We start from the raw sequence: 22,926 nt of genomic DNA, 5'->3' as shown, positions 1-22,926 counted from the left end.
GGTATGGTAAAAATGGCAATGATTTCTACAATAAATGAAGGGCAGAAATTGATTTCAAAGTGAGTCATTCCACTTTTAAGTGAGTGATTCCCCTCTGTGTGTATATAACATGTAAATGTACATATTTGTATGCAGTGTAGTACAAGCAGTCTAGCCCAACTCAAAATTACTACTAGATGATGTCAACACTCTATTATGGAGTCTGATCGGTTGTGGGGGCCTCGGTTTGAATGGCAGAATACACTTTCAGCCCTATGTATGATGTGGATAAAGAGTGTGCGCCTACTGACCCCATAATACAAAAAGTTGGTTGTAAACTTTACTGTATATACTATATTTCCTGTCAAGTATTTCACATCAAGTTGTAATCCAAACATCTCAGATTTTCACAAGCCTTTCTCTTTTTCACATTCTTTTCCTATTCGCTTCCTCCTTGCTGTTTATTGGTCTTGTACTTTCCATTATGCTTATGTAGACAACTGTCTAAAGAGATTACTCTAATAATTTGTTTACAAGACTTCCATTAAACACAGTTTATTGCTGGCTCTACAGTTAGGCTCCCAGATAATCGCTTTCAATGAAGCAAGTTGCTTTAAAGATCTTTAGTAACTGTTATAATCTAGTTTTCTTTCCTGATGGAACCTGTTTGTATAACTTTGTGCTACAGTGAACCAAGATAATCTGATGTCTATTAAGCCAAAGTAGTTTGTCTGTTTTTGCCTATAGAATTATGGTGGTTTGAAAGGCTACTCTATCACAATTGCAGCTTTGAAATCATGCATAGTCACAAGGCTCTCACAGTGGCCAAACCCACTTTCACCCGCCTCTGGTATGTAGCACTTGATGTGTTAGCCAAGATTAAATGTGGCCTTAAGGCCAAGAAAGGTTATCTACTTTGTGTTATATTCCATCTGTGAAGAAAGCATTTAGTCTTCTATTGATGCAAACTTAACAATTTTAGTCTGTCCAGTAACTATCAGACCTTAGCCTTAAGCCTAGTCAAATGTCACAAACATTTCATTTTTGTTTACTGCTTTTTGTTGTGAGATTAGAACTGGGACAAAGTAGGGTGAAGCTGAAAAGAACAACTCTAGAAAAACAGAAGGAACAACTGTACAATATGCAAAGTCCTCTATTCCCATACTTCACCTCTGAATATCATGGCTGCTGGTTTTAAGAAAAACCCTGTATGCACATAATGCTCAGCCATGGTTTGTTAAACAACAAGTTAAGTACAGGTTTCCCCACAGTCCATCAAACCATGACTTGTTTCTCCAAAATTTGTTTTGTTTTCCTACTGCTTGTACATTATAACTCTATGACATTTAGGGTGGAATTACCAACCAAATTCTTAAGGAAACTTATGTAGGCATGCTTTGTAAGCAAACAGAACTTGGCTTGCCTATAACGTGAACCAGGTCTAGATGGGAATATTTTGAGGACCTTCCCTTTAGCGGGTCCTCAGTGGCATTAGGAAATAGTCACTGCATCACTTGTTGATCCAGTAAATTGAGATGCTTTCCAAACAGCTATGGAGGAAACAATTATTAGGAGAAATAAAACTGCTTGCATTTAGAAAGTTGCTTAATGAGTAGAATTTCTAGGTAATTTGAATAAAATGTTCCAATCAAAATCTCCACTGAACTGTTTGTTAACTTGAAATTGAGTATCCAACGTGTAAAAGGCAGTTGATCAAATAATTGGTTAGATTCAGGGGCTAACTTCCAGTTAGGAGTGTTCCCAGCCTAGACATTTTTCCTTCTGTGCCAGTTTTACTAGTGGCCCTTTCTGCTTTTTCTATAAGAAGATGGTAACCTGTAGCACATAGGTTACATATGAACACCCAAGATTTTATTTTATTTTATTTTATTTTGCAGCCCAAAGACCCCTCTAAATTTTGTCTTTCCCCCAAATTAAAAATTAATTGTTTTAGCTGCATGTATATCTGTGTGGGCTAGAAAAAGACAATACTTTTCTTGTACAGTAAGCAGAGAATACATAATCTGTTGTGCGGTGCTGTGTGTTTGTTTGTTTGTTTGTATGTGTGGGAGGGAAGGAGGACCAATTATTTTAAATGTCATGTGGAAGAGAACAGGACACCAAAACACCTTTAATATTTGCAAAGTTTTATGCTTGGGGGCAATATGGTTTGTCTATTTGAGTAGGGAAGTCCTGAGTACAGGCCTACCTTGGGCTACAGACACTTCAGGTTGCGTGTTTTTGGGTTGTGCACCATGCCGAACCTGGAAGTACCGGAACAGGCGCAGACGCGGCACTGTGGGTTGCGAACGTGCCTCTTGCACGGATCACTTTCGGAACCCAAGCGTCCACTGTACTGTGGTGATCCTTTGCTAGTTTTTTCCACAGGTTGGTATATGGATGAACCTGCACACTTCATTTAAACCTTTTCCCTCTGTACTTTTTTGTCACTTTCCATGCACCAGAAATACTAACTTGTCTATCCCAGGAGAGGAGAATTGCCCATCTGTAAAATGTCAGGGAACATAATAACAATAGATTTGGGCTTATTTTCAGAGAGAAGCAGAGAGAAACAGTCATGTAGGGTGAGGTCCTCAGACTATTTATTTATTTCATTTCATTTCCTTCCCTTCACCCAAAAGTCCCAGGTTACAGCATTAAAAACTATTTTAAAAACCCATCTCTTGGCACTTGCCAAGGCCCATTGCCCCCCCCCCCCCCAAAGTTGAGGACCCCAGCAGTAGAGGATGCACATGGGTTTGCCTGATAATTGATGCCAATTTCATACATATAGTGAAGTGATGTACATCACTGCTACTGGGATGTTTAGGTTGCATATTTGTGGCAGCCAATACAAAGCTGCTTTACTAGAAATTGTCATAACTTCTCAGCGATTTCCTAATTCGTTTCTCTGTTCACTTGCTTTCAGATTCTCACAAACATAAAGATAAACACAAAGACCGGGAACACAGACACAAAGAGCACAAGAAGGACAAAGAGAAAGATCGAGAGAAATCCAAGCACAGTAACAGGTGAGATTGCTGGTTGTTGTCAGCAGGTTTGCTGTCCTGACGTGCAAAACTAGGCCTGGAAACATGTACCGGTTGCAAGATTACAGTCTGAGTGCTTGTCAGCTGGCTAGTGGGGAGGTGGCATGCATTGAACTTGCTTCATGTGATCCCATCTGATTGGGCTATTGGCATACTTCTCAGCTGTTTCCAGCCATAGGTGGGGGAGATGTGGACATGATGCAATCTCAGAGATTGGCTAGCCCAGTCAGGCTGTTGTTGGTCAGATAGTATTGTGTCTACTATGCCAATAAGTACATTGGCTGGCTTAAGTGTTGTGCAAGGCAAGAAGCCTGCTTTAGTCACTTTTGTTCACATACTCTTTAACTTTGCAGGAGATGCAGGCTAGTTCACCACAAATTAAAACCAATAGTGCTTGCTCTTGATAGGCATAGCTGTGCTTTGGTACTGGCTTCCTTTCCCTACTTCAAAGGTCTCCACATAAATTGGTGGCCATTCTTATCGGAACTCTTGTTTTAATAATCTTCCTGAGTCATAAAGTGACACTTGAAATGGTAAATTCAAGACAGCTATTTTTTACTGTTTGGGGGTTAACCAAGTTACATGTAAGTTAATGTTACTGAGGTTAAAACCTGTGAATAGCTTCCAGATATCAAATAATGGGGCTGCCATTCTATGGTATATATGACTGTCCCCCCCCTTTCATTCACATAGCCTTATTTTGTACCTAAACAGTTACACAAATTTAACCTTTTAACAAATTTAACACCTTGATCCCTTTTGTGCTTTTTTCTAAACTTGAATACATTTTAATAAACCATTTCATTTTCCAATTTGTGATAGATGGGGAGATATTTCTGAGCCAACATAACTCCAAAACTTACAACATTCATAGACCTTGGAGGCAGAGGCTGTAAATGTCTTAGCTAAGCTGTTGCACACTTTACTGGTTGCTTAAATCCCAGCAATGCTAATTAACACACTTTGCAGGGAATGGGGGTGGTATTTCACCTTGTGCTTCCAAACGTTGCTAAATTGTTGTGAAACTCTCTTCTCTCCTCCACCCACATTGTAGTGTTTACAGCCTTTTAGAAAGGGACTTTTTGCATGGCATAATGCAAAACCTGCTTGGCTTTTGGCTCATTATTCTGATGTGTTTCTTGTTTATAATCTCAATCACATTGCAGGCTTCCAAAAGATAAGATATATATCTTAGAAGGCGAGCAAAAAAACTCAGCCAAATGGGCGGGGTGTAAATAAATTATTATTATTATTATTATTATTATTATTATTATTATTAGTGAGAACACAGTGGATAAGGGGTAGACAGTGCCACAGGCTGTAGCACCTGTAGCACCTTATTCATCATGCACATGTTTACTTGTGTCCATTCAATGAATCTTGTGTGACAGTTCTGCCCAAGTGAGGAGCTCTTGGTTAGAATTTATATGCAGACAAATTAATTATGGTATGTAGAGCTTTTCAAGTATGATTGCTTAGTAATTGTATTCATATTTTATGGTTTCCTAAAACTTAGAGGCATTTTAAATGAACATATTTATATACCAATCACCTTATATTCATTATCTGGCCACCTATTCATGATGATTTCCTGCACTGACTAATACAATACTTTGGCTCTTTCTAGAAGGCACGCTGTGCCCCTTTACCTGATTCAATTCAGTAGTACATACTTCTGAGTAGACACAATAAATTGCCTTGTCCCATCCAAGCATGCACTGTGTAATGTGCACGATTCAATTATAATAGATTCATTGAGAACATAATATTTGCAATTTGAAGCACTTCGTGTGCCAGATCAGGAAGTGTATACTGAGATGACTCCCCTGTGTGTCGAGGGGATCAAGCATATGAGTGTATCCTGCCTCTTATGCCGCAGATCGCCTATATGGGGGCTCAACGTGAACTGACTACATAACTTGGATCATGCATTTAATTCAGAATTTTTTCTAGGATATTGCTCTTGCAATCTTGGCCCATGTGCTTTAGGGTTGGATTCATGTTCCATATTTAAAAGATGTCTGGTGATGTCTGAGGATGTGGTACAGGCATGCTGAGAGGGCAAGTAGGGGAGGTGCACATTCCTCACTTTGTATAACATGAATATGGTAAATCAGTGAAGAAATTCTGTCACTTTTTCCATTCTTACTCCTTTTCTGTTTTGAAATCACATGCCTCCCATGTTTCATCTCATAAATATACCTGTGCTCAGTCCTACCCTCGGGAGGGAGGGAGAGAGAGACCAGAACTCTATGTCAGGAGTTGAATTACTAGAACCTGTATAAATAAAAGACTTTATATACTAATATTAAAACCTCAAACTTGGCTCGGCAGCAAATCTTCCAGTGCTCAAGCAGTGTCTCTGCTTACATAGAACTCTGTAGCATACACCCATGTTAGGGAGGCAGGTTGCTGAATTACACTTAATATGATCCAGGAAGTGGGAAAACTGGCCAAAGGGGCAGGCCTAATTCCTGTAGAATGGTTTAGGCCTGCATAAGGTGACGTGTAAGAGATGATCAGGGGCAAACCAGAGTGTTTGGGCTAGCCATATTGAAGTTTTGGTGGGGTGGTGGTTGCCTTGGTACTATAGCTGTTTTCATACTTATAAAGTTATTCCATTAAGGGAGCAAAATTTATTTATTACAATTATACTGCAGCCTTCCTCCCAAAGGAGCCCAGCCAACATTCAAGTTTACTTGAATTTATTATTGTTTCTGGATTAATCTTCATGCTTTTAAATCCAACATATTGGATCCAACATCCAATATCTTTCAGCCCAAAGGCAACTTGGAAAGCAGGCTGGTGTACAAAGGAAATGTAGCAAAATGTAGGGCTTCTTAGTAGAGAGTATAAAGTTGCAGGACATAATATTCAGGTAACTCACATCTTACTCGAGATTTCAGTTCTGGGAGTCCACCCATAAACACAGAAATGTATGAAGCCGGGAACAACCCCCTCCTGTGAGAGGGCTGCTTACTCTGCTTTGTGAAGGCGGTGCAAGGGCTTTGGCAGCGTCCCAGAGCCCTTCCACTGCTTCCCCAAAATCTTGTAAGCCTGCAATTGTAGCTGTGCACAGGTGGCCAGGGAAGAATAAATAAATAGGGAGCAGAGGGAATGGTGGGTTTCCTCTGCTTTCCATTTATTTATTTATTTATCACACACACTTACACACACCACTGCACAAAGCATAAGTATAATATGTGTAAGTTGAGAGTTACCTGTAGGTAAAAAGGTAAAGGACCCCTGGATAGTTAAGTCCAGTCAAAGGTGACTGGTGTGTGGTGCTCATCTTGCTTTCAGGCCAAGGAAGCCGGTGTTTGTCCACAGACAGCTTTCCATGTCATGTGGCCAGCATGAGTAAACCGCTTCTGGTGCAACAGAACACCGTGATGGAAACCAGAGTGCATGGAAAACCCATTTACCTTCCCGCCTCAGTGGTACCTATTTATCTACTTGCATTGGTGTTCTTTCGAACTGCTAGATTGGCAGGAGCTGGGGCAGAGCAACAGGAGCTCACTCTGTCGCAGGGATTTGAACTGCCGACCTTCTGATCGGCAAGCCCAGGAGGCTCAGTGGTTTAGACCACAGTGCCACCCACATCCTGTAATGTAATTCAGCTCATTGGAGTGCTGATGGGGGTGTTAACCTGGAGAAAGAATTTTAGCTGGTATTTTATCTAGGGCCTGTAACTATTATAATCAGTTTTGGTTTATAGCAGTCTATATGGTTCTTTATATAGCTTGCTGAAAGTCCTGTGCTGGTTCAAGATAATAAATAAGAAATAAATGTATTTATTTGAGTCAGTACAATACATAAGTGCCACAAGGATTAGGCTCAGAGTGGCTTGCTATGTCATATTCAGTGCAGGTTTTTTTTTTGGGGGGGGGTTAGTTCATCTCCAAACAAAAAGCTACGTCTTAACTCTAGCAATGCCATTAATGTTGTGAGCAATTTCCAGAGAGTACAGTGATGCCTACTTGAAGGAAACACTTCCTGAAGGAATAGCTGTGCATCAATCTACTAATAAAGTAAAGTGCTTTTTGCAGAGTTTTTTTTTTAAGTACATCTCAGAATAAATCATCAAAATACTTTGCTTCCTGTGAATCAAATCAAAAGCTTTTATGAAAACAAGGAACATGGAGCAGAAACAGATTCAAACACTGAGTAAAACACTTCACAGTAGCAAAAATATCGTTTTCTAGCTCTACCATGCTTCTCCATACATAATTGGCCAAAAGAACCTTTCAGATTCCTGTGCTGAATCTGAGTCCTCCACTTTGGTGGACCACAGAATGGAGTAGTGCCTCCCTGCAAAAAGAACCAGCTCCAATTTTCAGTCTTTACACCATTTGCATGTTGTCTTATGCACTCTGTCGGAATAAGAATTCTGTAGGCAACACTTAAAAACCAGGTCATTAGACATTAGGCTATTAAGGCCCTTATAGAGTTGTTTCAAAGATAAAATGAAGGAGGGGAGACCAGGTATGCTGCCTTGACCAACTTGGAGGAAAGGTGGGATATAAATATAAAATAATAAAAGTTGTGATCCCAGCTCAGCTATGAGTGAAGACTGATTCGTGCAACAGTCTCTAAACCTGATTTGTGCATAGACTTGATCCATCCTTCATGATTCAGAGGGGAAGCTACGTAATGCAGCTACGGTGGCAAGCTGTGAGCTGATGTTTGAAGGGAACAGAGTGTCCTTTCCTATGATCTAGCTGAAGGAGAGCCTGTCAGGAAACAACTAACCATTCATTATCATCCTGCCCCAGGCTGAGGAGTAAAAGTAGCTGCAACACACTGCTGTCCTACATCTGGGAAGATAACTGTGTTACACTAGGGCAGGCTTCCTCAACCTCTGCCCTCCAGGTGTTTTGAGACTACAATTGCCATCATCCCTGACTACTGGTCCTGCTAGCTAGAGATCATGGGAGTTGTAGGCCAAAAACATCTGGAGGGCCGAGTTTGAGGAAGCCTGCACTAGGGCCAGTTGCTTTGCCTACTAGAGAAGGTAAGCTTTCCGAAAGGGTAGTCTGTGCCTGTTGGCCAGGTTGAGAATTAAGCAATGAATGCAGCTGCAGTGTTCTCTTCTTGGAAAAGGCCAAAGTAATTTCGTACGGTAACTTGCCCTTCAAGCTTACCTACTTGTTCTGAACCTTGGTGGAAGAAGGAATTCCAGAGCTTGCGCAGGAGAATCAGGGCTGGCCCTACCATTAGGCAGAGTGGGGTTGCTGCTTCGGGTGGTAGATGCTGAGGGACAGCATTCCCCTGTTTGTGCCAACAGCCTGTCCTGAATCCTCTCAATTAGCATGTTGCCCTCAAGAGCCATGGAACACACTGTCCTATTACCACTGATAGATCCAGCTGCCAATCTCCTTGGCTTCTGTATGTAGAACGGGGGCTTTTTGCCTCAGGCAGCAAAACACCACCTTATTAGTTGTTAGGTGAACCATTTTTTTTGTGCCAGCAGGAGATTGCTTGCACATGCTGAACATGCTTTTTAAATAAAGGGCTGGACTGCAGTGTAGATTTGCGTCAACTGTATTGCCTGATCTCAGGCTGACTTATGGTCCAGGTTGCTATCCCCATATCATCCATTTCCCAACTGTCAAATAGGGGAAATTATGTCCTCTCTTTCACAGGATGACAATCTTTTTCTTTTTTTATTTTTTATTTTGGCACATAAGCTAGTTTACCAATCTTATTCATAACAAACAGGCATTTAAAATGAGGGCTTATGTCTTGATGTGAGGTGCTCCAAATAGTTCTTGTCTGATTACAAAATGATATTAAGTTAAATGACACATTTGCTTACCTTCATTTATTAGAGGCTGTACTGGTCTGTGAGTTTTTTTCTTCAAAGACACATACCATTTTTTGGTGGTTTTTTCCCTATTTTCTGCTGTCATGCAAATTAAATCTCTTTTTTTCTCTCCTGTTGCGAAGTTTGCTTGTGGTGACATTTCATACGTGTATGTTCTCTAAATAGGTATTTGTTACCAGGAAAGTTCTTACTGTGTCTGTCTTTTTTACTTGTCAATTTGTATAGCTGTGGGGTGCATGTGTTTGTGACTGAAGTAGGGAAACTGATTGTAGTGCTGCAGGTGACAAGAATTCATGTCAGTTGTATTTAATACACCCAGGTAGAAGTAATGAAAAAAAGATCAGAGGATGTTGTAGCAGTAGAAAAATGTGAAGAATCTTTAATGTGCCATGACAAAAAGCTGGCTAAAAATTTGTTGTGTTCCTGCAATTAAAAACTGTTACTTTTTGCTGGTGTCCATGTCTGTTGGAGCACAGCATAGTAGCAATTAACCTCCATCATAGTGGCCAGGTTTTGATGATTATCCATTGTTTTATAAACCATGGTTTTAAGAGGTCTTTTCCCTTTTCACTATCAAACACTCTGTTCGGTGCAACAATCCTGACTTCTTTAAACCTATTCCCTGTTGTACCCAAACTACATCATACAACTCTGGCTTAACATTGGTTAATAAACTAGCATACTTAGCCAGGCTAGTATTGATCCTCTCTTAATTCTTTAAAGCACCTGTACATTTCCCCCCTTTCTTTTTCTCTTTCTCTTTTTCCTATTTTCTCTTTCTGTTGAAGCGCCAGGGTTGGGAACCTATGGAATGTGCAAGTTATCTAGACAATAAACCATGAATGGGTAGGAAGAAGTATATTCTCTGTCCTCCAAGCAAGGAGCAGATGACATTTAGGCATTCCTAATTAGGCAAACAGACAGGCAAAGTCAGACCTGATTATTAGATACGAAGTTATGTAACTTAACCTTTTCAGCATCATTTTCATGAAGGGGGGGGGAATCACAATTGCATAAAACAAAAGTGAAATAAAAATGCTGTTAGCCAGTTTAAGTTTGTTAGATGTTGTAACAAGTGGGATTTCCATTTTATGAAAGTTGGATTGTTGAAATAAATTATGTGGACCAAAAAAGGTTGGCCACTGTGGGGAACAGAAGATTGTATTAGAAATTCCATCTTTTTGTATTTGGTAAATATGATTTCTTTATATGTAGTGGTTCTTGTCTTAAATACTTAAATGATGAAGTATCTCAAAAATCCAAAGAAATTGCATCCCATTTTAAAAAGGACTAAATGTTTTATGGGCATTTGGAGAAGGTATATGACACTGAAGGCTGGTATTATATAGTTTTTAACCAGACCTAGGGAGACCCAGCTTCAAAACTCCACTTGGTCATGAAGTTAATTTGATGAGCATAGGTGATCACTATCGCTTAGTCTAACCTTTTCAGAGTGGTAGTGAGCTGAAATATGGGGAGGTAGCACGTGCACTTGTTCTATATTGTTGTTGTTATTTAAGTTTATTAGATACTTTTTCTTGTCGCAGGCAACTTAAATCAACTTTACAAAAAACAAACTATACCATACATTCATTAAAACCAAGAAAAAGTACTTTAAAAATATTACTAGGATATGGGCAGAATAAAAATGTAATAAATATAGTTGCTTATTTATTGTGGTATGTGTCTCTACATTAGGGACGGAGAATTTTCCAGATTCAAGAAGCAGTAAGTCACATTGGAAGGGCTTGTGGGAGCTGAGAATCAAACCATAAGAAATAGAGTGGCACTAGCAAGTGGGAGGAATGAAAGGGGAATCCAGAGTACTTAGCTTGCAGAGTCATTGAGGGGCAAGAGGGTCAGGATAATGAAGTAAGGAAACCTAATGAGTGTAATAGGAGAAGGCTGCAGTTGACTTCTCAAAATGCAGTGTTGGAGTTCTCTAAGAGCGGCTTTCTTTATCATGTGCCTGGATATAATATAATCACACATGAGCCTTAAATCTTTCCCTAGCAGGATATACCACATCGTTAAGGGTTTTTCAACAATTCATCTCTGTAATCTACAAGTTTAATTCTGATTATTGTGGTCTAAGCAGCCACTGAACAGTTAATTGGGAAATGGACCACTTTCTAAAGAGACTGGGTTTTGTTTTGATTTTGTCATTAGAATAGAATTACAGTGGTACCTCAGGATGCGAACAGGATCTGTTCCGGAGCCCCGTTCGCATCCCGAATAGAACATAAGACGCATCTGCGTGGGTCTCGTTTCGCCGCTTCCGTGCATGCGTGTGACATCATTTTGACTGTCTGCGCAAGCGGCGAAACCCGGAAGTAACACACTATGTTACTTCTGGGTCGCCGCAGAGCACAACCCGAAAGCGCTCAACCTGAAGCGTATTTATCTCGAGGTATGACTGTAGAGACATACCATTTTCTTTCTGATGTAATGAAAACTCATGATTTTTTTTAGCTTTAACATACGTTCCATTTGCTCTCTCCCTCATAAGTGAAACAGGCCACTGGTGGGGAGAGGGAAGAAGTGAGGCTTGGCGAAGGTCGTATGGCACAAGTATCATTGGTTTCTAAAATGCACTAACAGGAGGAGAATGTAACTAGACATGAAAGAACTCCTGAACTCAGTTTCTGGCTCTTCTAGTGACTGAATTGAGTGAACCACAGCCCATTGCTTAAATGCTGTATGCCTCTGTTTCTCTCGTCTAATAAATTTATCAATACCAATATGAGCCATAAATATGATGATTGGTGTTATAACTGCAGGGTTTGTCTTCTTTTTACCCTGTCTCAGTAGGGGGACAAATCCACTGAAGGTTCCAGTTAATGTCTGCTGTTAAAAGCATACATGCCAAGATGTTAGTACTGGGCTTAAGGTGTACTAAACAGTGCACATATATTGTTGAAACTCCTTCAGGCGAAAATGCATTAGTCTGTGGTGTCCCCGAGGCATCTTGACTTTACTATGTTCCTTATTGCTACAGTTATGTGATTCTTCATATTAATAGAAAACTTTCTAGGGCTTGGCGTGTCAATCCGCTTGGTCGTTGCTACCGATCCTGTCCCAACTGACTCTTGTATCTTCCAGTGAGCACAAAGATTCCTCGGAGAAGAAACACAAAGAGAAGGAGAAAACCAAACACAAAGATGGCAGTTCAGAGAAACACGACAAACACAAAGACAAACACAAAGATAGAGACAAGGAGAAACGAAAGGAAGAAAAGGTACAGGATGGTGGTGGGGCTGAATGGCACTGCTTTGGACTGGGCTTTTGTTGTGGATAAAGACACGAGCAGCTTCACATTTTTGACATTTTTAAGCTGTTTTGCAAGTCAAATCCCACGTACAGTTTCAACAGAAACTCAAGGCTATGAGTATAGGAGCTGTGGCATTAGGTGTTAGATGACATCACTGTGCGTCTGCTTAAATGGCTGTTGTAAACTTGTCATAATAAAAGTCATGTTAAGCTTCATAGCAGCTACAGGCCGAATTTCAGCACATGTTGTGTTCTACATGAGGAGGGATTCTGTAGGTAACTTGATGCAGGATATTACAAACATTGCACCGATGCAGGTGCACCCCTTAGCCCAGCCTTGACAGACAGAAGAGGGACAGACAGTACCTTGATAATTTTCCTACCCCATCTGTTCATGTCTGGGCAAAGCGCATAATTATGCAGTGTAACAGTACAAGCAGAAGCCTTGTCTAAATAAGCTAAGGAGTTGATAGCAAATTCTGCAGTTGTGGCCAGACAAAAGGAAAAACTTCGGGAGAACATCTAGATAGATAGGAAAACAGCAGGACAGAGCACGTATTTGGGATTGGCCGGATCCAATAATGCTGAAAGCGTTTCTGAGGAATAGCACTTGCTCCTGGTACAAGGGTCTTTTGTCAGTTACATTTGAATGCACAGGGAAGATATGACAGTGCCTTTTATAGCTTACTAACCAGCTCTCACTTCTGTTTTCAGAGTAAATCATCTGGTGAAGTGAAAATAAAGAAGGAAAAAGAAAATGGCTTCTCCAGGTATGCAGCTGGAGCCTTGTGTGAAGAAGACTGTTAGATTTTTAGTTTTGACTTGTACCCAGAAGATGAGTGGAATTTTTCTCAGTGGGATCCCTGAGACATTCTGGGATCCTCTTTTCTGTTGGCATAAAGAAAACCTAAAACCAAAGATGGGGAAGCTTTTTTGTGTTAAAAACCAGTCCAGCTATATGGACAGGAATAAGATTGTAAAGGATTCTCTTATGCACTTCTCTTTTTTAATCCAATGTAGACATAGAACCTTCTTGGCCCTGATAAAGACTCTAAAATAACATAGACTTTTAAAGTTGTTCCCTATCAATATCAAACGCTCGGTAGAAGAACTGGGAATTTAGGGTCAAACTAAAGTTGTTCCTCCTGTGCACTGTTTCTAAAACAGTATTCAAGCATATATAAACTGCTTGATTCACAGTAGAAGAAAGTAAGGACCCCTCTTGGTATTTCTAGGAACTGCAATCTTAAGAATGTAAAACCCGCTTGTCAAAAAGCCAGCAGCAGTTATGCTCAGCATAAATACCTCGTGGAACTGACACCAGACTTTTCCACTATCGTGCAGCCTGTTTCCAGCAATCTCCTGCATTTTGATGCACGATGCTGGATTGATTTAAAACACAGCCTTTAAAATCTGCAGTGCCTTTGTACTTTAAAATACTAGCATTCCTTGCACAAGTATTTTACTCTGCTGTCTTGTATTACCAGCTGATCTTATCTGTGTTAGATATTTGAAGTGGAAAGCAGATCAGGCTACATCTTTTTAGAAGAGAGATGGCACTGCAGAAGGTGACCTCATTGCTTGCAGTGTTTTGGGTTTTGTGCAGCTTGCACTGCACTGAAACATCCAAGCAGACTGCAGCTCTAAGATCTTTTGTATTCCACAGAACACAATCTTCATTGCAAAATAGCTGCAGAATTTTAGCCTTTGGAAAAAATGTATTTTTAGAGTCAGCTCAATCAATTAGCTTTCAGTGGCTGAAATGTGGTCTCCTGAGTAGCTTTGTAAAGTGACTTCCATCAAGATGGCTCCTTTAGCAGCATGCATTTGTTCCCAGTAACTGTAGAGGTGTATTTGCCAGCGCTGCTGAGTTTTTCCAGCTGTGAGATCAGGCAGCGTGCATTAGCATGCTGCTCATTCCTGATAAACCATGGTAAGGTAGGAAGTCTGGGTCAATGTGATGTTTGAACACAGCCACTTTTTGTTACATTGTTTTATATGCTTTGACCCACCATGGTTTTCACTGGAAGGGCAAGCCACAGATTCTCTTTAAATATGAATTACACCCCCACACACCGTACAAAAATGCCATGCATACCTGTAGGTAAAACAAAATAGAACTAGTAATTTATATTATGGAATATCCCAATATCCAATGTGTCAATATTGTAGGGAGAGTAGATTTATTAAAACAATTTTAAAACTTGAATTGTTGTAACTAAAAAGCAATCAAGTAGTTTGAATCTGACACATCTTTAACACTTAATACTTGCTAACATCTACAAGTTTGTGTTCAGGATTTATAGTCCATTGTCCCATTGTTGTAGGATTTTCCCCCTCATTTTTCTGTGCAGCCTTAATTTAAATCAGAGCTTTCCAAAATGGTACAGCTGGAGGAATATGGAAACCTAGTAGGGTGTCATGGGGGAGAGTTTGGAGGAAACCAGCTAAGAAGCGGGGAGTTATTTGTATCCCCACCAAGGTGTTGGGATCTACTTTCCAGCATGTTTATTTTAATTTTGTTTTTTGCTGACACCAAAATCTGGGGTGGGGGTGGGGGTTGGGGGGGGGCAGAACCCTACCAGCCCTGCAATATGGTGTTACATTTTCAGTTTAGCTGAAACTGTATGAAAGTCACACATCCTGTTCAACTCTAAATATGGCAGGGATAATGAGAGAGTTCTCCTCGCGTGGGTTGAAGTGGTAGGTGAAGTCAGACTACAAGCTGAAGCTTAGTATTCATGTTCTTGACTAAATAACTCATTTCCTTTTCTCTCTAGCCCACCTCGTATTAAGGAAGAAATGGATGACGATGGCTACTACAAAGAAGACTATAAGCCCCTAAAGAGACCCCGAGAGGATGATGAGTGAGTAGCTTGTGAACATTACCTACAGTGAAAAGTGGGAATAATGGGACATTTGGATCTGTCTATAGCAAGCAACTATAGTATCTTGCTAAGTCATAACTCAGAATAGACCCATTGAAATCAATGGATTTAAGGGCTTAAGTTCTTTTGCCCATTCCAGATATCAGTTGTCACTCAGACTTCATCATGCCACTCAGTGAAAAGTGAATGCTTTTAATTACCCTTGAGGGAGGACCACATTCTGGGGGTTTACCTTTTTTTCTAATAGCACAGTTTTTTGTTTGTTTTCATTTTATGTAAGCGGCCTTGATCTTTTGAAAGGTAGCTGACAAATGCTTTTATAAAACAAAAGAATAATTAGTAAGACAAAATGTTAAGGACCGAATGAATAGTGAGTGTTAATAATACTTTGTGAACCCCAGCTGTCTTCTATAGTGAATTGCCTTGATGCTGCAAGGGAGATGTTAATACAGAAGCAACTGTGGACCTGATGTGTGTATCACAGTGCTCATCTGGATCCCGCTACTCCATCTGGGACCATTAGGTGCCTGGGATTCACCCTGGGTCAGGGCCAGCATCAGTCGTCCTACCCATTTCTGCTGCAAAGGGAATTTAAACTCTCCCCGCCCTCCGGTCCTGCAACAGCAAAGAGAAGAAAAGCGATCAGTGCAAATGAGGGGCAACAGGTTGCATCAAATACAAAAATAGCAGATTTTATTTCTTGATTGTATTCTGCAGTAGCCATGTATAATATGGTGTCAGTGTGTGTGTGTAGCACAGGTAGAGAACTGGCATTGGTCTACAGACGCTGGAAAGTAGTTGTGTCTGTTCTTACGGAAGGGGCTTCAGGAAATGTATAACTTAAAGTCAAGCAGCAGGTTTTATCTGAGCCACAGGAATTGGGGTGTTGGTGCTTTTGGAATGCAGGCTACAAGCAGCACAGCAGCAACATTTGTGTGTGGAGGGTGAGAGTAATAAAATCCGGAACTGGAAATAAATGATTTGTTTCCAATTGTTGGATCTGTTTCAGTGTCGACTACAAACCCAAGAAGATCAAAACTGAAGATATAAAAAAATCAAAGAAGCGGAAACAGGAAGAAGAGGAGGTTTGGTTGAATTTATATTTTCTGGATCTCTGGGGTAATAACAGGTTGTGGAGACAACTGTGGAGAAAGAACACTTTATTTTGCTTAGAGTATCCAGTTTAGCATTCATCTGAAAACATTAACCAACAAAAACACACGATGTCTCGATCTAGAGTACATATTAAGATCAGTATGTAGAGATCCTGATTTTTGGCTAGATTCATGCAGAGAGCATACTGGTGGCTGGGCTCTGCTCACCACAAAGTTGCAACTCATCCTCCATCCTTAGGCTAAGTGGTCCGCATCTCCTTTTTTCCTCTACATTATGCCCTTTCACTTCTGTATATGCCTCCTGTATATGGCTTTGCCAATTTATTTATGTCGTACCATGATACACTCTGCATGTTAATTGATGATAATTCCTTGCCACCGGTAGGAAACTGAATAAGTAGTTTGATTCAGACCAAGGACCATTTTTGTGAGAAGCACATTTCAAATGGTTTCTTACAAAATTTGTTTGTTTTTAAATGTAAGAGTATCTTGTAAAACTACTCCCTGTATAGGGTCTCTCTCTTTAAAAAAATCTCTTTTCAGGATATCAAACCCAAGAAAATAAAGAGCAAAGATAAGAAGCCTCCTGAAGGAGACATGAAGAAGAAGAAAACAAAAAAAGAAGAGGAGCAGAAATGGAAATGGTAACACACCTCTGATATTTCAGCCTGTGGCTGGCTGCTTCCTCTTACATCTGAAAAAATGCTGACTGAAGACTCTTTGTGGTTGGACTTCAAAGCTGCAAACAGGATTATCTTCCATTTTAGAGGGAAAAGGAAAACCCCAGTTCGAGCTCTCAACTAGTTAAGGATTTGTTAGGTTAATAATTGGCTTTCAACTAACTGATTTATCATTGGAACAAAAATTTAATATCCATTTTATTAGAAGTCCTGAGGTACTGAAGTCATAGCCTTTGTTTCTCTTATTATTAGGTGGCATGTCTATCTGTTATTAGATGGAACGTTTAACGGTAGTTTTTTGTTTTCCGTTAATATCAATTTCACTAGCAGCAAAAGTATCACAAAAATTAAGTGAGGTTTACAACTAGCACTTTGCTGATTTCATAAAGTTATATTTGCTCAGCAAAAATTGCCAGTTAGGAGCAGTGAAAATGTTTGCTCAAAAAGCCCTCTACCCTTCACTTAAGTACATTTTTTAAACACCTGCTCACAGCCACTGTTCATTATTCGTGATGCTATTGTTCACAGAGCATCAGTCTATCAAGGACTATTAGCCCTTTCTCATTTATACCAGTTGCTGGGAATCACAAGTGTGAACAGTGTTGCTGCAGTCTGGTTCTGCTTGTGGGTTTCCCATAGACTGGAACAGGCTGGTGCTTTTAATCTGATCTAGCAGGGCTCTTATCTTCATTTTGTTCTTCGAGTTAGCAGTTGCTTAGACTAAGGGAACATGTCCCTCTTGCTGAGGCAGCCAGACCAATGGTCCCTTGAATTATACTAGCAAGTGGACCCCCTCAGTCTACACCTTTTTATCAAGGGATAGAAAACACTGCCTCATCATTTTAGAACAGGTGAAATCATAGAATCTTAGAATTGGAAGGGACCTTGAGGGTCATTCCTTGCAATGCAGGAATCTCAACTAAAGCATCCATGACAGATGGCCATCCAACTCCTGCTTAAAATCTTCCAAGGAAGGTTTTTGAAACATTACTATTTCTCAGCCCCACAAAAAATAGCTTGGCACCTAATTTTAAAGTTGGACTCTACTAATTAATCCACTGAAGCTTTAGTTGACAAATCTTGAAGTTGAAAGCTTACCTCCTTTGAACCATAATAATACTTTTTGTAGTTCTGCTTATTTTCTTACTTTCCAAACTAGTATGCCTTTTGCAAGAGAATCAGTCTTTATAAAACTTCATGACTCTTGCTTTTGTGTTAAGAACAATGCTGCTTAGCCTTCTTTCAAAATGTTAACCCTTACAGGCTGCAGTCCACAAACTAAACCAACCTTTTTTAGGCATATGCAGGGATGTAAAGCTAGTCTTTCTTTTTTTTTTTTTACTAACATTCCTGAGCATTAGCCTACCTCATACCACAGGGAATTTTAAAAGAAGCCTGTGAAAGCAACTGTCTAGGATTGAAAATTCAAGGCCTTACTCCATGCATGGCATCCCTCCATGCTTTTCTGGATCAAGGCTGATTTGATCCTGAATTTTGCTTAAAATGGACACAATGCTAACAGTCTCGTAATGGTGTATTGCATTGCAATCCACTTTGTACAGCAGTGTGTTTTGAATAACTTTTTGGTGTTTGTTCTTTAGTTCTGTACTTTTGGCTAACCAACTCCCAGTGTTTCAAGATACACTCCTTGGAGAGAGGCTGTGTCAACAAACTGATTAAGTGAAAACATTCCAGCAGATATTTAAACATACTTTATGGCTTCAAAACCCGAGGATCATTTTCATTGAGAATTTGTTGGCAGTTTCAGTAGAAAATAGTTCTGAGGAAGAGCTTGTGGTATTCACCTTAATTTTCCTTTGCTTTATGCTTCTTGTTTCTGTGTTTCATCATGAAACACAATGCCCATTACAATGCAGGGCACTCTGTCTTTACTTTTCTGTACTTAAAAATTTAAAATATGAATGTAAGGAATAGTTTTTTGTTTTGTATTGTAATATGTGCACATGTCAGGGAGCCACGATAGGCCATTGCTGCTATGTCTCCCCACCACTGTTTTGCAGCCTAACACCAGCTGATAAATATTAGAGTTCTAGGGGGAAAACAAACACATGGCCAAGCAGATATCTCAAGCTTAATGTAGAATTGTTCATCCATGCTTTCTTGCTGGTTCTTACCATTGCCCACTCCCACCCTTGTACCCTGTGTAGCACAGCAGCCACACTTTTGAAGTGATCCTGCTTTCAAATGAAAACTGTTAGCCCACGTTGCCCAATTAACTCCCAGAAATTTGCATGTAATTCAGCTGGTGATACCCCCCCCCCCTCAAGCGGATCTGACAGAGTGAAAGACCAGGGGGTATTGAGGGGGTGGAGAGATGCCAGTTGTTTTAAAAGGAACCTGTTTGGTTGGGTTTTAGAGTTTAGGGTTTTAGAGGAGTAATGCCAACCTATCAGATAAGTAATATGAGGAATCAAGCTATTATTCTCAGCACTAGTTGTAGTGGTAGATAAAGTCTCTCTGTATTCCCACATAGCCAGGGGTGAAAATGGCTAAGGTCTAAGTCATAGCAACTCTTTCCAAGTGGTAGAGCTGGTGAAACTAGCATGGAGGTAATTTATGATACTTTGGGCTGCTTCCAATGTTTCTTTTTATCTTTTAGGATCTTTCTGTATCCCCATCCAACCACTATTTCTTTTGGAGCTAGTTCACACAGTGTGTGATAGCTGCAGGACACCTTAAAAACTGTTGCTAAGAGCTCTTTCCACACAGTAATAAAGTGGAAGCTAAAATATCCTCTCCCCTCCTCTCTCCCTTCCTGCCTGGTATACACCATAGAAAAACGTTGAAGAGTATCTCTGCTCTCTGTATGTTTCTACGCACAATGAAAACAAAACTTTTTTAAAATAGCATCTACCCGCCCTTTACCCAGTGCCTGCTTCTGCTGTAAGATATGATGTGACCTTCAGTTCTGCAGCTTGAAATACAGATAGACTAAACACACAAGTCAGTTGCTGAGTGAATCTAGGAAGAAAGATATGGCTCACTGGTGATACGTTGCGAATCCCTGTACCGGAAATGCCTATTTCAGGTTTTTCTGTAGAGACATGACAAGTACCTGAGAATTTGAGCCTTTCAGGTTTGGATTTAGTGTTATTGCAGAAAAGTGTCATCCCCTGCTGCCAGTACAACCCAACAGACTTCTAAGTGGGGATGAGTTTGGCCTGTGCCATTTCTGTACCTCAAGCAACATTAATAATCATTTCCCTCTGCTGACCACAGGAGAGGTCACTGACCCTAGCGCAGGTTACTCTGGGGATTTCTTCTCCTTGTTGCTTTTACTAACACCCCAAGTGGTGTATACAAGTAAGACATGCATCTAAACTGACATAAAAACAATGCTATCTTCTTTGTGAAGAAGCCTGGAATATATTGTCTTACTTGTGAGGCGGTCAGAAAGTGCTGGCTGATAAATGCAGACATGGGTAATGTGTGTAGCACAACGGGTTGGCTTTCTAGATTAAAATATAGTTAGTAGAAGGGTTGTGTGAATAAATAAAACAAAACAAAACCCATGTGCCCTGAGGGAAGGTGGAAATGAGGAAGCCCAGGCGAGGAAGAATATAACCACCAAGTCCTAAGAGAACTCTTGAGGCAGCCCCACCCCAGCCTTCCCTGGTGCTTCTTAAGAAAGACCTATATCCTCTCAGGGAAGTCAGAAGCAAGGAAGCTGAGAATATTTTGTACCATTTCCTGTTCTAATATGCTAAATTATATTGAGTGTCTTGGCAGAAAGGCATTATAAAAATGAAAGAAGTAAATGGAGTAAATGAAAGGATGGATTGTTGAATTTGCTGAATTGACTAATTTTAGCATTCATGGTGCCCCATTTATAGATTCTGAATCCATATGGCATTTGAATGAGCACATGTTTCTCTCTCCCACCCCCACCCCCTTTTTTTTTAAGGTGGGAGGAAGAGCGCTATCCTGAAGGTATTAAGTGGAAATTCTTGGAACACAAAGGCCCTGTGTTTGCACCACCATATGAACCTGTGCCTGAAAATGTCAAATTCTACTATGATGGTAAGCTACTAAAGGCTGGTGTTTGGTGGGGAAATAGGTGTCTTTATAATGAGCATTCATAAGGCAGAAAAAGCCCATACTGGGAGACCTTGTAGGGAGGGTCATCCCATGCTGGTAAAATGCGGCTGGTGGTTTATATATTCTCTGAAGGTGGTTGGAATTTCATCTGCACAACCATGCAACCAGTACTGGAGGCTGCTGAGTACAGGTCTGTCCATCTCCCTTTCCTCCTCCATTCAAGGCTTGTGATTTGACAATCCTTAACCCTCTTGTCCCCCTGTGTGGACAGTGAATTGTGACTGGTGCAGAGACAGGATACAGTGTTCCCTTGTGCTCCCTGATGTCAGCACAGAAGTGCTGGATCATTCCCAGAGCTGTGAATGCAGTGTCATTTAGAAATGTTAAAGCATTAGTAGCAGGAATGAAAGATACATAATTTCATAGGAAGACACTCATGAAGTATCCAGTCATATTAAGTGAGGCTTATTTTGAGAAAGTGCAATGTATTTCAGTGGTGGGTTCTCACAGCGAAAGTTGTTCAGAGATAATGCTTTTTTCCCTTTCATTTTTTTTAAATGACAGTGAGTGCTGTCTGGTAATAATATTTTCCTTTAAAGTGGTTTTATTTCTCAAGTCTGACCCAGTACCGTTGTTTTTGGCAGCGGAATTCCTCATGTGCAGCTGATGTGCATTCATTGCCTACATGCATCTTTCCAGTTAGAATGCAAGGCATGCTCTCACTTCTAGTTCTGTCTTGCTAAAGCTGGTTGAGGGTCCTTTGCTTCCAGAGCAAGGTATTGCCACTTAACATACTGTCCCTGCCCAATGACCAAAGGTCAATTCAGAGATTATTCATATCTTCTTCCCACCCTATCCCTGTTGAATTTCCTGGTTCTGACTCATCTGTAATGACTGTTGGAACCTTTCCAGTGTGTGAAAGATTAAATTTACTGAAAAGGAGGTTGACATGACTATTTATGCTGGCTCCGGAGATTGCTGCCATCATTAGAAACTACCTTTTCAAGTTCCTTTAAAATATGAAATGTGAGAGGGATTAATTGGCCCATATGAGTTAGTTGAAAGCATATGGCATCTATGCCCAAGTAATCTCCCCAAGCAAGTTTGTGAGCAATTTAAATTAACTTGATATTTATATTTTCAGGGGAATAAATACCTCTGGCCCTATCACAGTGAAATCAGTTGAATGCAGTTTGACCAAGCTGCCACTAATGTATAAAATCCCCAAATGGTTTATATTCAGTCTCCCTACCAAATCATCCGAGAAACTGTCTTAATAGCACATAAACACTCGATGTAGTTACTGGTCTCATTCAGAAATTACGTTAAACCTTGTTTTAGCATTATGAGACCACAGGCATTGGACTGTACACATCATTCTCCACTTTCTACCTCCTTCGTGCTCAGAGATAGATAGAAGCAGGGACCCAGTCCCTTTCTTGATTGTGCTTCTGAGTATTTGAAAGGAGAAACCTCAAATTGTACCTCTGTGCCTTTGTGAGTTTGATATCCCTATCAGAGCACAAAATGTCAAGTGAACATCATTCCTATGTTCCTAATCTTCCAAAATAGATGTTACAAAATAGATCAGATGGCCATAAATCTTTTACAACATTCAGAAGCACTCTTCTTAGCAGTTTTCTGTAGTACTTTTCTATAGCTTACTTCCTTCAAGCTAGATGGAAAATTCCTCTTCCCCCCACACTGGGCACACCCTCTGCATCATGAAGACTCCATATTGCCATCTCTGTCTGCCTTAACTATACCAGTACAAGTAGTGGCTGGATTGGATTTCACAGGAATCCATTATTCTGAAACGATGCCAACTCTTTAGGCTGCTGGCAAGTGAAATATTTGTTCCTGTTTGGTATTGCTGTGGAATGCTGGCAAGCACCTTCTCTGGGTGCACTGAAGACTGGTGTGACGTTAACACTGTCTGGGCCTACATTAGTCAGATTGCTTAGAAAGGGGGAGATGTTGGGTCTGCAGCGCATTGATGCAGCAATTGCTTCCCCCTTGAGCTGTGGGAAAAATCTGCCTTTCTGCGCAGCTAGTTAT

At 40.4% G+C, this 22,926-nt stretch overlaps 1 protein-coding gene across 1 annotated transcript in view; it reads left to right on the top strand.

The window, feature by feature from the left end:
- Positions 1-22,926, top strand: part of TOP1 (DNA topoisomerase I) — a 71,812-nt gene that overhangs the window by 30,322 nt on the left and 18,564 nt on the right. Inside the window, exons 3-9 of the mRNA XM_083446863.1 lie at positions 2,909-3,011; positions 11,959-12,094; positions 12,841-12,896; positions 14,907-14,993; positions 16,024-16,099; positions 16,673-16,773; positions 20,735-20,850. Of these exons, the coding sequence (XP_083302989.1) occupies positions 2,909-3,011; positions 11,959-12,094; positions 12,841-12,896; positions 14,907-14,993; positions 16,024-16,099; positions 16,673-16,773; positions 20,735-20,850 (675 nt within the window). The remainder of the gene's footprint in view (positions 1-2,908; positions 3,012-11,958; positions 12,095-12,840; positions 12,897-14,906; positions 14,994-16,023; positions 16,100-16,672; positions 16,774-20,734; positions 20,851-22,926) is intronic.

The sequence above is a fragment of the Podarcis tiliguerta genome, assembly GCF_965153285.1.
Source record: "Podarcis tiliguerta genome assembly, chromosome: 6".
NCBI lineage: Eukaryota > Metazoa > Chordata > Lepidosauria > Squamata > Lacertidae > Podarcis > Podarcis tiliguerta.
The sequence above is the reverse complement of the archived record's forward strand: the minus strand, read 5'-3'. Positions and strand labels throughout refer to the sequence as shown.